Source organism: Perognathus longimembris, chromosome 7, assembly GCF_023159225.1.
Source record: "Perognathus longimembris pacificus isolate PPM17 chromosome 7, ASM2315922v1, whole genome shotgun sequence".
NCBI classification, from domain to species: domain Eukaryota; kingdom Metazoa; phylum Chordata; class Mammalia; order Rodentia; family Heteromyidae; genus Perognathus; species Perognathus longimembris.
The window spans coordinates 11,467,349-11,481,232 of NC_063167.1; the positions used below are offsets into that span (position 1 = coordinate 11,467,349).

At 60.0% G+C, this 13,884-nt stretch overlaps 1 protein-coding gene across 3 annotated transcripts in view; it reads right to left on the reverse strand.

The window, feature by feature from the left end:
• Window positions 1-237: 237 nt before the first annotated feature.
• The window catches only part of Capzb (capping actin protein of muscle Z-line subunit beta), a 110,160-nt gene continuing 96,513 nt past the window's right edge, over window positions 238-13,884 (reverse strand). For 2 of the 3 annotated variants that reach the window (XM_048350369.1, XM_048350368.1), the window contains exons 5-9: window positions 10,129-10,270; window positions 9,688-9,804; window positions 3,798-3,863; window positions 3,164-3,240; window positions 238-729 (exon numbers count right to left, since the gene is read on the reverse strand). In XM_048350369.1, coding sequence (XP_048206326.1) covers window positions 642-729; window positions 3,164-3,240; window positions 3,798-3,863; window positions 9,688-9,804; window positions 10,129-10,270 — 490 coding nt within the window. In that variant the 3' untranslated portion in view covers window positions 238-641. Of the gene's footprint in view, window positions 730-2,066; window positions 2,180-3,163; window positions 3,241-3,797; window positions 3,864-9,687; window positions 9,805-10,128; window positions 10,271-13,884 lie in introns of all 3 variants that reach the window. The other variant, XM_048350370.1, reaches the window with a different exon arrangement.

A 13,884-nucleotide genomic window follows, 5' to 3' on the forward strand; every position in this document is an offset into this window, starting at 1 on the left:
AAAATAAAACAAAAAACTCCTTTTGCATTCCATAAAAATTGACAGAAAAGCACCTGGCCAAAAGAGCAGACAGTCGCCGGCCCCCCTCACCGCGGTCCCTGGGCTGGGGGGGGGGAGCCCTGCGCGGGGCAGTGCCGGGGGCGCCCCTCTGCCTCCAGAGCTGCCCCCCGGCCCCCGCCCAAGTCACTCCCAAACACACCAACCAGATTTCCAGTTTTCGTCTTTCACACACCACAGTTAGTTCATAAAATTTTTTTGTTTTACATTTTTTACACCAATGTAACAAAAAGGTGGGCGGGAGGGTGCTGGCGGCATATTTATGCCTGTAAATGGGGGGGGGGGGCGGGCAGGCGAACAGACACCGGCTTTTATGGGGACACCGAGTCGGTAGCAAAACGTGGTGGGAAGCAGGCCCGGAGCCGAGGGGGGCTATGGTTTATTGTGGGGAGGGATGGCGCTGCGCTGCGGTCGACGACGATGCAGTTGTTATGTGACCTGTCTGGGAGGAGAGGGGAGGGGAGGTGGGGGGGGAAGGGGAGGGGAGGGGAGGGGAGGAGGGCCGAGGGAAGGGAGCAGAAAACGAGTTTTCTAAGAAAGGAATCTAAGGAGTGCATGGCGTGTCCGGTCAGCGAAGCGGAGGTTTAACACTGCTGCTTTCTCTTCAAAGCCTCCACCAGGTCGTTCTTCAGCGCTTCTTGTTTTGATTTGTCTGCAAATGTCTGCACGGACCTGCGAGGAGGAGGGAGGGAGGGAGGGAGGCGCGTGAGCGCGCGGAGAGGCGCCACCTTGGAGGCCGGGAGGGTGCCGAGGGCTGCCCGCCCTGCACCTGGGAGACCGGGCCACGGCACCCACCAGGTCCCCGCGGCGGCCCCGGGGCGGGCTCCACGCCGCGCAGCACAGGCACCATGCGGCCTCGGCCCCTGCCCCCCCCCTCTACGGCTCCGCCCCCCTCTATGGCTCCGCCCCCGCCCTCGGAGGGCCTGGCTCATCTCGCACAAGGCCCCGGCAGCCCTGCTTCTAGGGGCAGCTGTACTGGCTGCTCAGCAGCCCAGAAGATTCCCTCAGCCTGGACCCCAAAGGGGCAGCCCCTGCGGCCAAGACCCGGAGTGGCGGGAAGCCCTCTTCCACAAGCTGGGCGCAGAGCCAGCGCGGGAGCGCCTTCCCCCGCGTCCCTCTGTCCCTCCGCGGGCTCACCGGCATCTGGGGCATCTCAGCCACTCCGGCAACCGTACCAACCTCCCCCAGCCGAGAACCTAACGGTGGAGCCGTGTTTCAACCGGCTACCAGCAGATGCGAGGGGAGAGAGCGCCAGGGACATCCCCATTCCAGGAAGAAGGGGGGATGAGGCCACGAGGCAACCCCAACCTGGATTCCATCTGCCAGTCCTAGTGTGGATACCCCCGTGCGCCTGGAAAGGCGCCCCCTGCTGGCCGCCGCGGCCTCCAGCCAGCGCAAAGGCCAGAGCCGCCCAGACCTCACTGCAGGGACAGGCCGAGCCACGCGGGCCACTGCAAACCCCACGGAGCCCCACCCGGCCAGGCCCCCGGCTGGCGGCCCTGCTCTAAAAGCAGCTTCCCGCCCGTCTCCAGGGCTGCCGACGGCTTCCCTCCATCTGTATTTGTCACAAGCTCCGGTCATGGTTCTTGGCCATTGTCAATAAGCAAAGGCTGTTTTCCTTCCCACCCGCGTGGCCCGCGTGACAGCTGCAGCTCGTTAGGGGGAAGGGGGTGCTGTTCCCCACAGCGCGGGCCCAGCCTGGCTCAGTGCACACAAGCAACCACACGGGGGGGAGAGGGGGTGTTAGTGCGCTGGCCCGGGCTTCTTCGGAGCAAAAGCCCAAACCAGGCATCAGCGTGCCACAGTGCAAAGCACACACTGCACACGCGGGGCCCGTGTCTGTTACGTGGGGCTGAGGCTACACGTTAATGTGGCTGCTCCGCCAGCCACGAGCAGGACGGGGTTAGTGGCGGTTTAAACGGGCACGCGGCAGCCACTGGCCGGCGAGTCGCCGGCGGGTTGGTGAGTCCTGTTTAGTGGGGAGGCCTCGCGCCCCGCAGGCGGGGTACCTGGGTCGGCTTAGTTATCAGGCTGGATGTAGACCTGGCGCTGGGTGAGCACCTGCGAGAGCTCCCTCTGCAGCTGCTTAAACTTGTGGTTGTCGGGGAGAGCGTCAAGAGATCTACAGAGCGTTCAGAGAGGGGGGAGCGGGAGGAAGAACAGCAACGCGGAGGGCGTGGTCGACGCTGGCGGCGGTCCTGGTGTTCGGGGACGCACACCCCATACCCAGCCACGGGCAGGGGTGGCATGGGGAGGGAGGGTATGGGGGGGGAGGGGTTGATGCGGCAGCCCAGACCCAGGCCCACGGGGCCCTGAGCTGACACGGGCCAGGGAGGGGGAGTGAAGGGGTTCCTGCCACCTCACTTTAAATCTGGAATCTGTCTCTTGGACCAATTCACAAGCCAAGGCGACCCCCAGAGAGGTGGCAACCCCCGGAGTGGTGTCTCGCCTTTCTGTCCCTGTCCTGAGGTCTGGACTGGGGACTGGGATCAGGGGCTGGCTACCACAGGCACAGAACACCAGGGCTGGAACAGCAGTGCTGGGCTGCTTAGAGGCCTGGGGCCACGGAGCCTGGAGGAGACCGGGTCAGCGCTGGAGGGGACCCGCGGCTGCTTCTCCTGCCCATCAGCGGGGCTGGCCCTCCTGCTCAGAACACCATGGGCCTTCGCCCACCAGCCTCTGCTCGGTGGCCGTGCAGAACCCAAAGCACAAGATGACTGGGTGGCACTCGGGGCCCAGGCCATCGCTAACCGCCACGGCAGAGGGCACAGAGCGGTGGGGGCCTCTACCTGTGCCAGAGGCCAGCGTCCGGCGAGGTGGGGCGCGCCCAGGCCCCAGACACCAAAGGGTGGGCAGAGTCTGTACCTGGGCCTGCCCAGCCAGGGGAGGCTGCTACAGGAAGAGGGGGTACCCAGAGGCTGTTGAGGTGAGTGAAGGAACCCCAAACTACGAATACCAAGTATTACACCTTGTAGAACTTACACGGCACTCCCCAGAGGGGGACTCGCGGGGCCCCATTTAAAGGGACAAATTTGAGGCACATGGACACAGAGCGGGGATTCCAATCCCTTTGTGGTTCAAAAACTTGGAATTTTTGGTACGTTACCTCAGCCCGTTGACAATATCCTTTGTTTTTCCAAAGTAGATCTCATTCAGTGTACTTCTGATTTTATTTTCCATGTCCTGGAAAGGGAGGTCGGTTAGCCAGGATGGCAAACCCACCGGCCACCCACCCACCCACCCACCCTGCAGTCCCCGCTGTGGCCACACGGGGGAGACACGTGACTGCGCTTCCAGCGGCCGGGACCCCGTCCACTGCCCTTAGGCACGAAGGAAGCCAACACCTAGGGGCTGGCGGGCGGCGCTGACCATTATTGGGAGCTGCTCTAAACCACATCACCACCCCTCAGCCTGGCCACCGACTCCGTGATAACAACTCTGTGAAGCTGGAGAACACTTCCCGGCTCCCAAACGGTGGTGACAGGCGGGGCCTCGGCCCCAACTGAAGCTGCTCTGCGGCAGGCCAGCGCTCCAGGGATCGGCTTCCGGCCCGCGCCGCAGCGTCTGTTGTTCACACCCAGTGGACTGGGCCAGACAGGACTGGGCGCTGCTTCCCAGAGCCAGGACACAGTGGGGTCCTTGGGGGCATGCGTGGGGCAGTGGGGGAGGGGGAGGGGCTGAGCTGGGGTGGCAGGCACGCGGCCTCCCGGGGGAGGCCCTGAGTCCTGAGGCCCACTCACCTCTACCAGGCGCCCGATATTGGCTATGTGTGGGGAGCAGTCGCTTACAGTTTCATCTTTCTCCATCTGCAAAAAAAACCCCACCAAAGCACTAAGTGAGAGGAGGCAGCAGGAGGAGGAACCAGGCCTGACTACGCCGTCACCTCGGTCCCTGCTGGCCGGCACAGCACGTGGTACAAGGACACGTTCCTTGGCGCAAAAACCATTGAAGTTTCAGGTCACAAATAGCCCACGGCCTCATTTCCAGGGGAATCTGCTGGGGCCCCGAGAAGCCTTGCTCTGCCTCTCACACCACTCCTTCCCCGCCCAGTGCCCCGTGGGGAGGGGCTGCCAGCCTTGGCCGTTGGAAGACCGGGGCCAGGGTCATGAAATGACCAAGCACGGCGCTCAGGCAGCGATGGGGGGGCCTGGGGCAGGCCCTTCCTTACTTTAGAGCCCATTCTCAGCCACTGGGGGCCGTGGGGGACGGACAGGAGACCCCCAGGAAGGGATGCTCTAAGCCCAGGACTTGCAAGTCAGCTCTGACCTCAACAGGGGGATGGGACAGCCACACCTGACATGGCTCAGGAATCCTGACAATCCACTTTTAATATTAGTTGACAAAAATCAACCCTTCCCTTCCCTTCCCTTCCTTCTCCCTCCCTCCCTCCCTCTCTCCTTTTCTCCTTCCCACCAATGCTAGAGCTTGAACTCAGGCCTTCACACTCTGGCTTGGCCTTTTCTTTCAAGGCGGGTTGAGCCACCTCCACTTCCAAAACTGAGTTTTTCTAGGAGAGGTCTGCCTGTTTTCAAGGGTAGCTAGCAGAATACCATGTAAGTGCTCACATTACTAAGTCGTTGTTGGACAGGATGCAGAAGCTCAGTGAGTAACAAGAAGCAGGAAGTAAGACTGGGTATGGACGGGGACACAGGAAAGCTCAGTGCTGGGGAGACTGAGGCAGGAGGGCTGCGAGTTAGAGGCCAGCCTGGGCTAGTGAGAGCATTCTCAATAACCACAAAAAGGAATTGTGAAAGAAAACAGGCTGGGAATATGACCTAGTGGCAAGAGTGCTTGCCTGGTATACAGGAAGCCCTGGGTTCGATTCCCCAGCACCACATATATAGAAAACAGCCAGAAGTGGCACTGTGTCTCAAGTGGCAGAGTGCTAGCCTTGAGCAAAAAGAAGCCAGAGACAGTGCTCAGGCCTGAGTCCAAGGCCCAGGACTGGCAAAAAGAAAGAAAGAAAGGAAGAGAGAGAGAGAGAGAGAGAGAGAGAAAGAAAGAAAGAGAGAAAGAAAGAAAGAGAGAGAGAGAAAGAAAGAAAGAAAGAAAGAAGAGAAAGAAAGAAAGAAAGAAAGAAAGAAAGAAAGAAAAACCGAGTTCCAAAAAGCACAAGCACATCAAAGCCAAGGCTGGGCCGCCATGTTTGGACAGGAGGAAGGAGCCAGGGACAGAGGTCATTGCGAGGTAAGTGAAGTCAGGTGAGCAGTTCAATGCCCTCGCTCCCAGCCTCTGTGCGTCAGAATCAAGAGGCACCTTCCAACAAAGAGGCGGAAGCCACTGGACCCTTAAGGAGAGACGCTGGGGGGGGGGCAGGGGAGCCCCAGTAAAAGGCTCAGCGGGGGCTGCTCGAGATAGGCCAGGCATGGGGGAGCCATCTGGCCCCTGAGGCAATTTCCAGGGCTCCTCTCTCCCCCCCCAGCCCCCTCCACACCTGGCCAGGGGCAGCCGGCAATGCTGACCCACCAGAAATAGGGCTATTTTTGCAATGCATATATTATTACATCCTTATAAAAGTGGCTGCCAGAAGTAAAACATTTTTATGTTCTGTGGCCACACAGATGTTCCGTAAGGTGGTTCCAGTGAGTCTGGAGTCAGCCCGGCCCTCCTGTCCCCAGCCAGCCGCTCTCCTCTCCACAGCCGTGATGGCGACGACACAGGCCAGGCCGCTACGGGGTGGCCTCCCAAAGCCCCTCGTCTGCTCCCCGTCCTGGAGCCAGGAGAAGAGCTCTGGCTGGTCCAGGCCTCCGCCCCTGGTCTGTGAACTCGGGTTCACACGAGGCAGAGCAGAGCCTGGTGGACTGGGAGCTTGTCCCCCTGCCAGGCCCCCAATGGACCCTTCGTTCCTGGGGTCTGGAAGGGAACGGCTGCCAAGCCGGAAGTAAAACAGCTTCCCAGGAAAGGCGGCTCTCCAAAGTCCGGAACTACATTCTAGATCTGCAGTAGCAGTGAGGAAGCGGCACCAACGCTCAAAGCCAACTTCCTCAGCTCCGTGAAGGTCAGTCCAGACTGCGCGGCGGAACCTCGCTTCCTTCTAGACCCTTCCTCTTCACCAGAAAAGCCAAGGACAAACCACTGCCCAGGGCGTGGAAGGCCCAAGCAGGGCCCAGCCGGCTGCCCCTTCCTTCCTGGAGGAAGGGCAGGCCCCACAGGGGGCGCTTCCTGCCAGCCTTCCGTCTGGGGCACGGAGTACCCCGTTCCTAGGAGCCATGCTCTCCTGCCTAACACGCACCCCCGGCCCCACCCACCCTGGATTCCGTCCTCCTGGAAGGAACCATGGGCTTTGTCCCCTCAACAAATCCGTGCCTGACCTAACCACCAAGCCCAGGTGAGGCGGCCTGGGCTGCCCGGTCCCCCAGGGAGGGCTGGCGGAGCCCCACGGCTGGGAGGAAAGGCGGAGCTGCCCGGGCATTCCACCCTCATGGTTAAATATTTGGAATCTGTAAAGAATATCACACCCACATCGGCAGCCCCACCCCCCCCCCCCAGCCTCGGATCTTTCGAGACTTCGGGTCCGTTTTCTGCCTCCCGGCAGGAGGGACCACTTTCCGCAGATGGGTCCTTGGTGTGCCACCCTTCTCCACCTGCTCCACCCCCTCCCGTGGGGGGGGGAGGGCACTGGAAGAGGGTGGTTCCTGCGCCCCCCAGGCCCCCACTCCCCTCCCAGCCCCCACTTTATCTCCTCCACTACCTAACTCCTGTGTCAAAGACAACCCTGGGCAGGGGCAGCCAAAGGCCGGGAGAGGGCGGGCGGGGACGAAGGGGGCTCGCGCTAGGGTGTGTCCGGCTAGCTGGGGAAGGCAGCTGCAGCACTGAGGCCACGCTCCGCACTCCTGCGGGGGAGGATGGGGTGGGTGCAGGCAAGCCTTTCAGGGTGCTGCTGCTGTTGGAGTGAGTGCCTGGGGCCACACACAGGCAAGTTCCCCCCCCCCCCCCCCCGCCGCCTAGGGGCAGGACGTGCCTGTCCCAGCAGAGCAGCCCGCAGCCGGCCGGAGTGCTCTCAGGACCGGTGCTCAGCACGGCCGAGCAGACAGCTCCAGGCGCACGGGCCTTCCTTCCTTCCTGCCACCGTGGGGGGTGTGGGGGTGATTGTGAGGAGGCTGTGGAATGCCCGGGCCGCTCCCAAACTCTGACCACCCCACCCCCACGACTCCCAGGTCCTGCCTTTCCCTTCTTCCTTCTCACCCGGCCACAGGCTTATCTGCCCTCCCTGTTTGGGGGGGGGGGGGCAGACCAGGCCTCGCGGGAACGGCCCCGGGGCCCTGCGTGGCCCGATGCGGGGTCGGGCCAGCCCATCTGCACCTCCATGTGCATCCGCCATCCACACAGTCAGACCAGGCGCGTGTGGCTGGGTAGGTAGAGCAGGTGTTCCTGCTGACAAATCTGGGTTCAGAGCTTCACATGGACTTACTGGTCCAGTGATCGCGTGACCGCCAGAGCCCAGGCCCTGCCTGACAGCTGGGCAGGGCAGCTCTTCCCCCCCGCCCCCCCCAGCTCACAGCCGCATAGCCCTGCCCCTCACCGCACCCCTCCTTCACCTCTCCATCTCCCACCCAAGGCAAACAGGCATTCTTCCAGGGCTCACCTGGGACCTACAGCGAAGCCCCTCAACCCCGATTTCCTCTGCTGGCTGAGAGGCTGTGCACCTCACTGCGCCCCACACCCCCTTTCCTACGGACAGCGCAGGAACGCCTCAGGGCTAACACAGCTCAGCTGGGTGAGAAGCCCGCATTTCCTCAGCAGAGCCCCGGGAGCAAAAGGCAGCACAGACAAGGCCCCCGGCCCCTGCCAAGGTGTGGTGAGGACGGCTGCTCACCGGGCCCGAGTTTGGCAAGCCGGGACCGGACTCTGGTCGTGGCTGACAGCTCTGACTGAAATGATTAGGAAAGCGAGGGATGAAGTATTTGTGCAGGTCGCTGTCCACGGGGTGGAATTACCAAAGCTCCAAGTGGCCAGGATGCAGGAAGCAGCCTCCAGGTGCAGAAGCGGGGTTTCCCAGCCATTCTGTGTGGGACGGGGGGGTGGGAGGGCTGGCGGGCCTGTCCTGTCCTGTCTCCACCTAAGGTCCTTGTCTGCGCAACATGAGTGGGCTCTGGCCTGGCGTGGGGTGGACAGAGCCCTGCCCAGAGGCCACGGGAGAGACCCCAAGCCCCCTCCTCCCCTCCCCCACTCCGGGCGCGCTGGCCAGCGCCGCCTGGCACTTCCACAGGTCTGTGGACGCAAGCTCACTGACACAGCTGCTGACCGCATCCTTTCTGCCATGTGTTTCTATCACAGAGCTATCAAACCCGTAATTACCATTCTAGTTTGGGTTGCTAGGGATGGAACCCAGGGCTTTACACGTGCTAAGAAGCCCTCTTCCAGGGGCTGGGGATATAGCCTAGTGGCAAGAGTGCCTGCCTCGGATACACGAGGCCCTAGGTTCGATTCCCCAGCACCACATATACAGAAAACGGCCAGAAGCGGCGCTGTGGCTCAAGTGGCGGAGTGCTAGCCTTGAGCAAAAAGAAGCCAGGGACAGTGCTCAGGCCCGGAGTCCAAGGCCCAGAACTGGCCAAAAAAAAAAAAAAAAAGAAGCCCTCTTCCAGCAAACTGCACCCCAGCCCAAAGCCTGCTGAGGAAAAGAAAAATCGGTGGATCTGAAGGGAAATTTTCATAGTCAAAAGCCACTCGGGAGCGGAGGGAGGGGTTTGCGCAGCAGGCACCGGAGCGCCTGCCAGCGCCACCCGCAAGGGCGAAGCTCCGCCGGACATCCTCGTTCCCTTCCGCAGCCTCCTGCACTGGGCAGGCCCAGGGAAGGCCGCCCTCAGATGGGATAGGCGTGAGGGGGTCTCCACAGCGCATGGTCTTAAGCATGAAGCCCCGCCGTGCCCCCTCTGTGGGGTCTGGAAGCTGCTTAGATGCAGAGGTTAAGGCAGTGCGGTCCAGGGGCAGGCGGCGCCTTCCCATGCGAGCTCCCAGTTCAGCTTGGGTGCTAGGGCGCCTCGCAGCCCGGCCAGCTGTCACTGCCCCAAATTTTAACCACCTAGAGAACTCCCTGGAGGATTCTGTTAGAAGGCTGGGCACCGATGGCTTATGCCTTGTAATCCTAGCTACTCAGGAAGGTTGAGATCTGAGGAGCCTGGTTTGAATCCAGCCGGAGCAGGAAGGGGCTATGCGACGCTTATCTCCAACTACCCACCAAAAAGCCTGAAGCAGAACGGTGGCTCAAGGGGTGAGTGCCAGTGTTGAGCTCAGGGACAGTGCCCAGGCTCTCATTTCAAGCCCAATGACACCTCCCCCCCACCCCCGTCTTGATCAATTTCTCGATTTGTATACACTCTGGTGACACCGGTGCCAGACTTCAGGTACGGCTGGAGATGTGGAGACCCTGAACGCACCGCAGCTTATAGAAGGCGGACTGGCCGGAATGATGGCTGACCCTGGCACGCCTGAGCAAGGGCTGCAGGGGGGTGAGCCCCGTGAGGGAGAGGAGACAAGGCGAGTGCGCCGGCTCCGGGTCCCACCCCGCCGGAAGCCGGCTGGGGAATGGCGGCGACACTGCGAAGCGTGGGCAGGGTGTCTCTGGGTGGGGCCGAGGGCAGGGGGTCAGCTCTGAGGCTGGCCCCGGGGCGAGAGTGGAAACCGCACCTGTCTGGTGAGGCTGCCTCCGAGGTTCATGGTGCCCGAGCCCGATTTGTTAGTTTGCAGCCACAGCATCACGGTGGAGGTCAGCTTGTAATGGGCAGTGCGGCCACTGGACTTCTCCTGAGAAGACACGATGGACATCAGAACCTGGGGTACACCTGAGCCCAGGAGGGCCTTGGCCTGGTGTGGCCTCTCCAACCTGGGGTCGGTCTATCTGCCCCGTTACATCATCACCACAACACCTCCTCCCCCACACAATCCCAACTTGTTTTTAAAGGGGCAGAACCTGGACGTGTGCATTAAGTTCTCTGAGGATCTGGAGGGCCAGTGATGAGTGCAATCCTGGTTCATCTTCACCTGGAGGGGCTCCAGGGACCCGCAGGGATCCTGTCCCAGCAGTACTCCCCCTGTCCCCCCTAGGGACCTGTGGAGGGGGGACCGTACCTGCACCTCTACCACGTGGATCGAGTCCCAGCAGCCTTTGATCTTCTTTGACCCGTCTCCAGCCTTCTTTATGAGAATGACTCCAGCAAAGCCATGATCCAGGTCCCAGAGGTAGACTGAGGAGACGCCACCTTCAAAATACCTGCGGGAGACAGGCCCATGTGCCCATCAGCTGTTCAGTCAACTACTGACCCTGGTCCCAGGCTGCGACTCAGCCGCACTGTACCAGATGATGTGCCTACATGTCCTGGGGCCACCAGCAGCTCATCCCTGGTGAGGGGAGATGTGTGGTGCCATTTAAGTCAAGAGAAGAATGTGGACTCAGGGAATCATCAACTTGAGCCTGACCTTTGACTCCTTGGCTACCTTAACTCCACGTCTCTGAGCTGTGGCTTGATCCCAGGTAGGGCCCAGAGCAGGCAACTGATGGGAGCCACTGCTGCCACAGTAGTTACTATTATCGACGACTGTTCAGTATTTAGCTTCTGGGGAAGCGATCTGACCAAGAAAAGGGGGAAAAATAGCAGCAAGCCCTCTTCTCGCACGCCAGGACTCCTGCTGGTCTTATCAAGTGACTAGCTAGAAAAACCCACGCCAGAAACGAAGGGCTAAGCTTGGCAACACGGAACAATATCTAGTTGTGACCAAATGGAAGAGGGGAAGGAAAGACTAGGAACACAGGTAATGAGTGTGCACCCTGGTCCAAGGTGACAGAGGCCGCGGGAGCAGAGGTCCCCGCAGGGCCTTCGGAACTGACATGGTCTCCAACTGGTAACCCTGGGGAACCACAGGTCTCGTGACCAGCACACTGGAACAGAAAGACCTCAGGAAACTGCTCCTGGTGCAGCAGGCACACCTCGGAACCGGCATAGAGGGCGGGTGTCGGGTGTACAGGACCTGTCCTGGCATCCCAGAAGGGCAGCTGCAAGGGCACCGTGAGCACCACACATTTGTGGGCCATTGCCAACTGCCCCGTGGCAAGCTCGGCTAGAGGCTCATCCACTCAGTGAACAGCCAGGGGCTGGCGGTGTAAACCCAGGCCCACGGGGGGGGGGGGGGGGGGGGGAATGCTGGAAATGGGAGCTGCGGCTCAAGTGGTAGCGTGCTAGTCTTCAGCACAAAAGTTCAGGCCCAGAGTTCAAGTCCCAGGACTGCCTTAAAAAAGCCCCAGTCTGTAGTGAATGTGCAAACTCTTTACGTGTAGCGCAGAAGCTGCTGACATGGCAGGGAAAGAAAGGGTGCTGGGGAGGGTTAAAGCACGCGGAGGGCCGTGGGGACCGCGCTTCATGAGCCAAGGCCTCGTGTCTGAGGACTCCTGTACCCACCAAGGTCCTGGAACTCACTCCCCGCCGGCTCCGTGGCAACGAGGGCCGACTACATTCCACTCTTACAGTTTTACTGCACATCTAGAACTGTTCAAAGTGAAGCCTCTTAGGCTGGGAGCCCCTGGCCTGCCTGTACCAGACCTGCAAGGGGCAGGGCCCCAGCAGGTGGTTCTGGAGTGTTCCTGGGACGTGTGCAGATGGAAGGACCTTCTTGCTGGACCTGAGGTCTTGCAGTACTCTGCCAACCTGGGGGCATGGATTGCAGAGCCTTTCTGGCATGTTCTCCCTCACCGTGGTAACTCCTTTGGGCCCTGTGTCCACCTAGGAGGCCCCAGGAAGCCGAGCCCCAGAAGCCCATCTGCTACTTGTCCTGTTGGTGATATAAAAGGTGGTCATACCCAGGGCTGGTGGCTCATGCCTAGCTACTCAGGAGGCTGAGATCTGAGGATCGTGGTTCCAAAGCCAGCCCAGGCAGGAAAGGTTCTGTGACTCATATCACCAACGAACCACCACAAAGATGGAAGTGGTGTTGTGGCTGAAAGTGGCATAGTGCTAGCCTTGAGCAAAAGGAGCTTAGGGATAGCACCCAGGCCCTGAGTTCAAGCCCCATGACCACCAACAACAAAGAAGGTGGTTTGCACAAGGTCTCCCTTAGAGCCTGCGTGCATGTAGGAAGTGTGAGCCCACATCAAAAGGGGAAAAACCACCTTAAATCTACCTTCAACCCGGGGCCCTTTCTGTGCTAGGTCAGGCCTGGGGCTGCCGGAAGCAGGCTTGAAGCCCGGGACATTTTCTCTTTCCTGTGGTTCAGGAGTTGTGGTGTCCAGGGCCTGCTCTTCGGGGAGCTGGGCTGCTGGGGAAAGGCAGGGTCAGGCTGTCCTGGAAAGGAGCCTGGAGAAGGCTGGGGGTTCATAGCCCATGTCAACACCACCGGAGACTACTTCAAAAGCGCCAGTGGCCTAAGGTCTTCTCTTCCCAGAGAAACAAAACAACAGCCAGTAGGCTTTATCCAGCGGAGCGGGCTGTTGCCATGCCAACGCCCCACCCTGTGGCCGCTTCTGCCCTGGCATCCTCAGCTTCCCCCGTGGCCACACCGCTCATGTCTCCAGTTTCGAAACGCTGGAAATGAAGGAGTTTCCTACTGCAAGCCCAAATGTGATCTCCTTGTGGGTCACTGCTCTGTTTCCCAAAATTTAAAAACGTACTGCAAGAGCACAAAGAGGGCAATTTAAAAATGAGCCGCAATACCATAAACCAACGTATCCCATAAATGGGAGTTTTCCAAAGTCCCTTCCAGCCCTCGTCCAGATGCCTGGCCTTTATATAACACTGGGCGCAGCAATGGGGCTGGGCTACGTGGGTGTTTTGGGTTGTTTTTTTTTTTTTTAACTTGGCATCCAGTCACGAGCACTTTTCTGTGGAGCCCCGTCTGCAACAGCTGGGACAACATTCCTCCAGGCAGGAACCTCATTTATCATGGGCCGGGTTTTTCACGAAGATGCGGCCGGGCAGGGGCGAGGCGGCCGGTCACTCACCGGACTGCGTCCCGTCTCCGAACGAATTGGGGTGTTCCCTGGCGAGGTGGGGTGGGCACGCTGGGACTTGGCCTCCTCAGGTGTGGCCCAAACACCACAACAAGTCGAGAACAGACTTGATCCCAGGCACCGAGAGGGACCTCCGGAGGTGCGAGTGGCCACAAGTCACAACGTGACACCCCAAAAGGAGAGTGGCCGTGCCACTTGGAGGGGTTGCTTCATCATCTCCCCCAAAACACCAGGCTCACTGGCACCCACTGTCAGGACAGCTCGTGGCCCGGCGGGGCTCTGGCAACTGTGGGGTGCACAGACAGCCCCCTCCCCATTACATGGTTTATGGTTTTACTCTGCGCGTGAAGCATTAATTAAAGAGACCTCAACAAGTTTCTGAAAATATATTCTTACCTACTGTACTTTGATCATAATGACATGAAACAAGGAAAAAAATCATTTTTATGTGGTTCGCATTTATGAGTTTTTACATAAAGGCTTTTGTGGGTATTTTAAGAATGTGCTAAAATGTTGTTTGAAACCACATGAAGCCATCTGAGGAGCTGCCGGCCAGAGCTAACAGCACACACATGGAAGCACTTTAGCTGGCCTTTGTGTATTTAATGAGTCAAGTAGTATCGATATTGTTTAAATGATGCCATGCTATTTCAGTAAGGGGGCTCCGCCATCACCAGTGACCCTCTCTCGGGTCAGCGAGCCGTCCACTGTGGTCAAGCACGGAGGGCCATGGAGGAGCAGCTCTGCCCTGCCTGCAGCTCCACCGGCCCCCCACCGTTCACACTTGGGGGGTGGGGAAGGTGGGGGGACCAGGGATGACTACTGCAGCTCAGGCGACTGGGCTCAAAAAGGAGATCCTGGAGAGTTCTGGAAGTGAGGCTTCAATC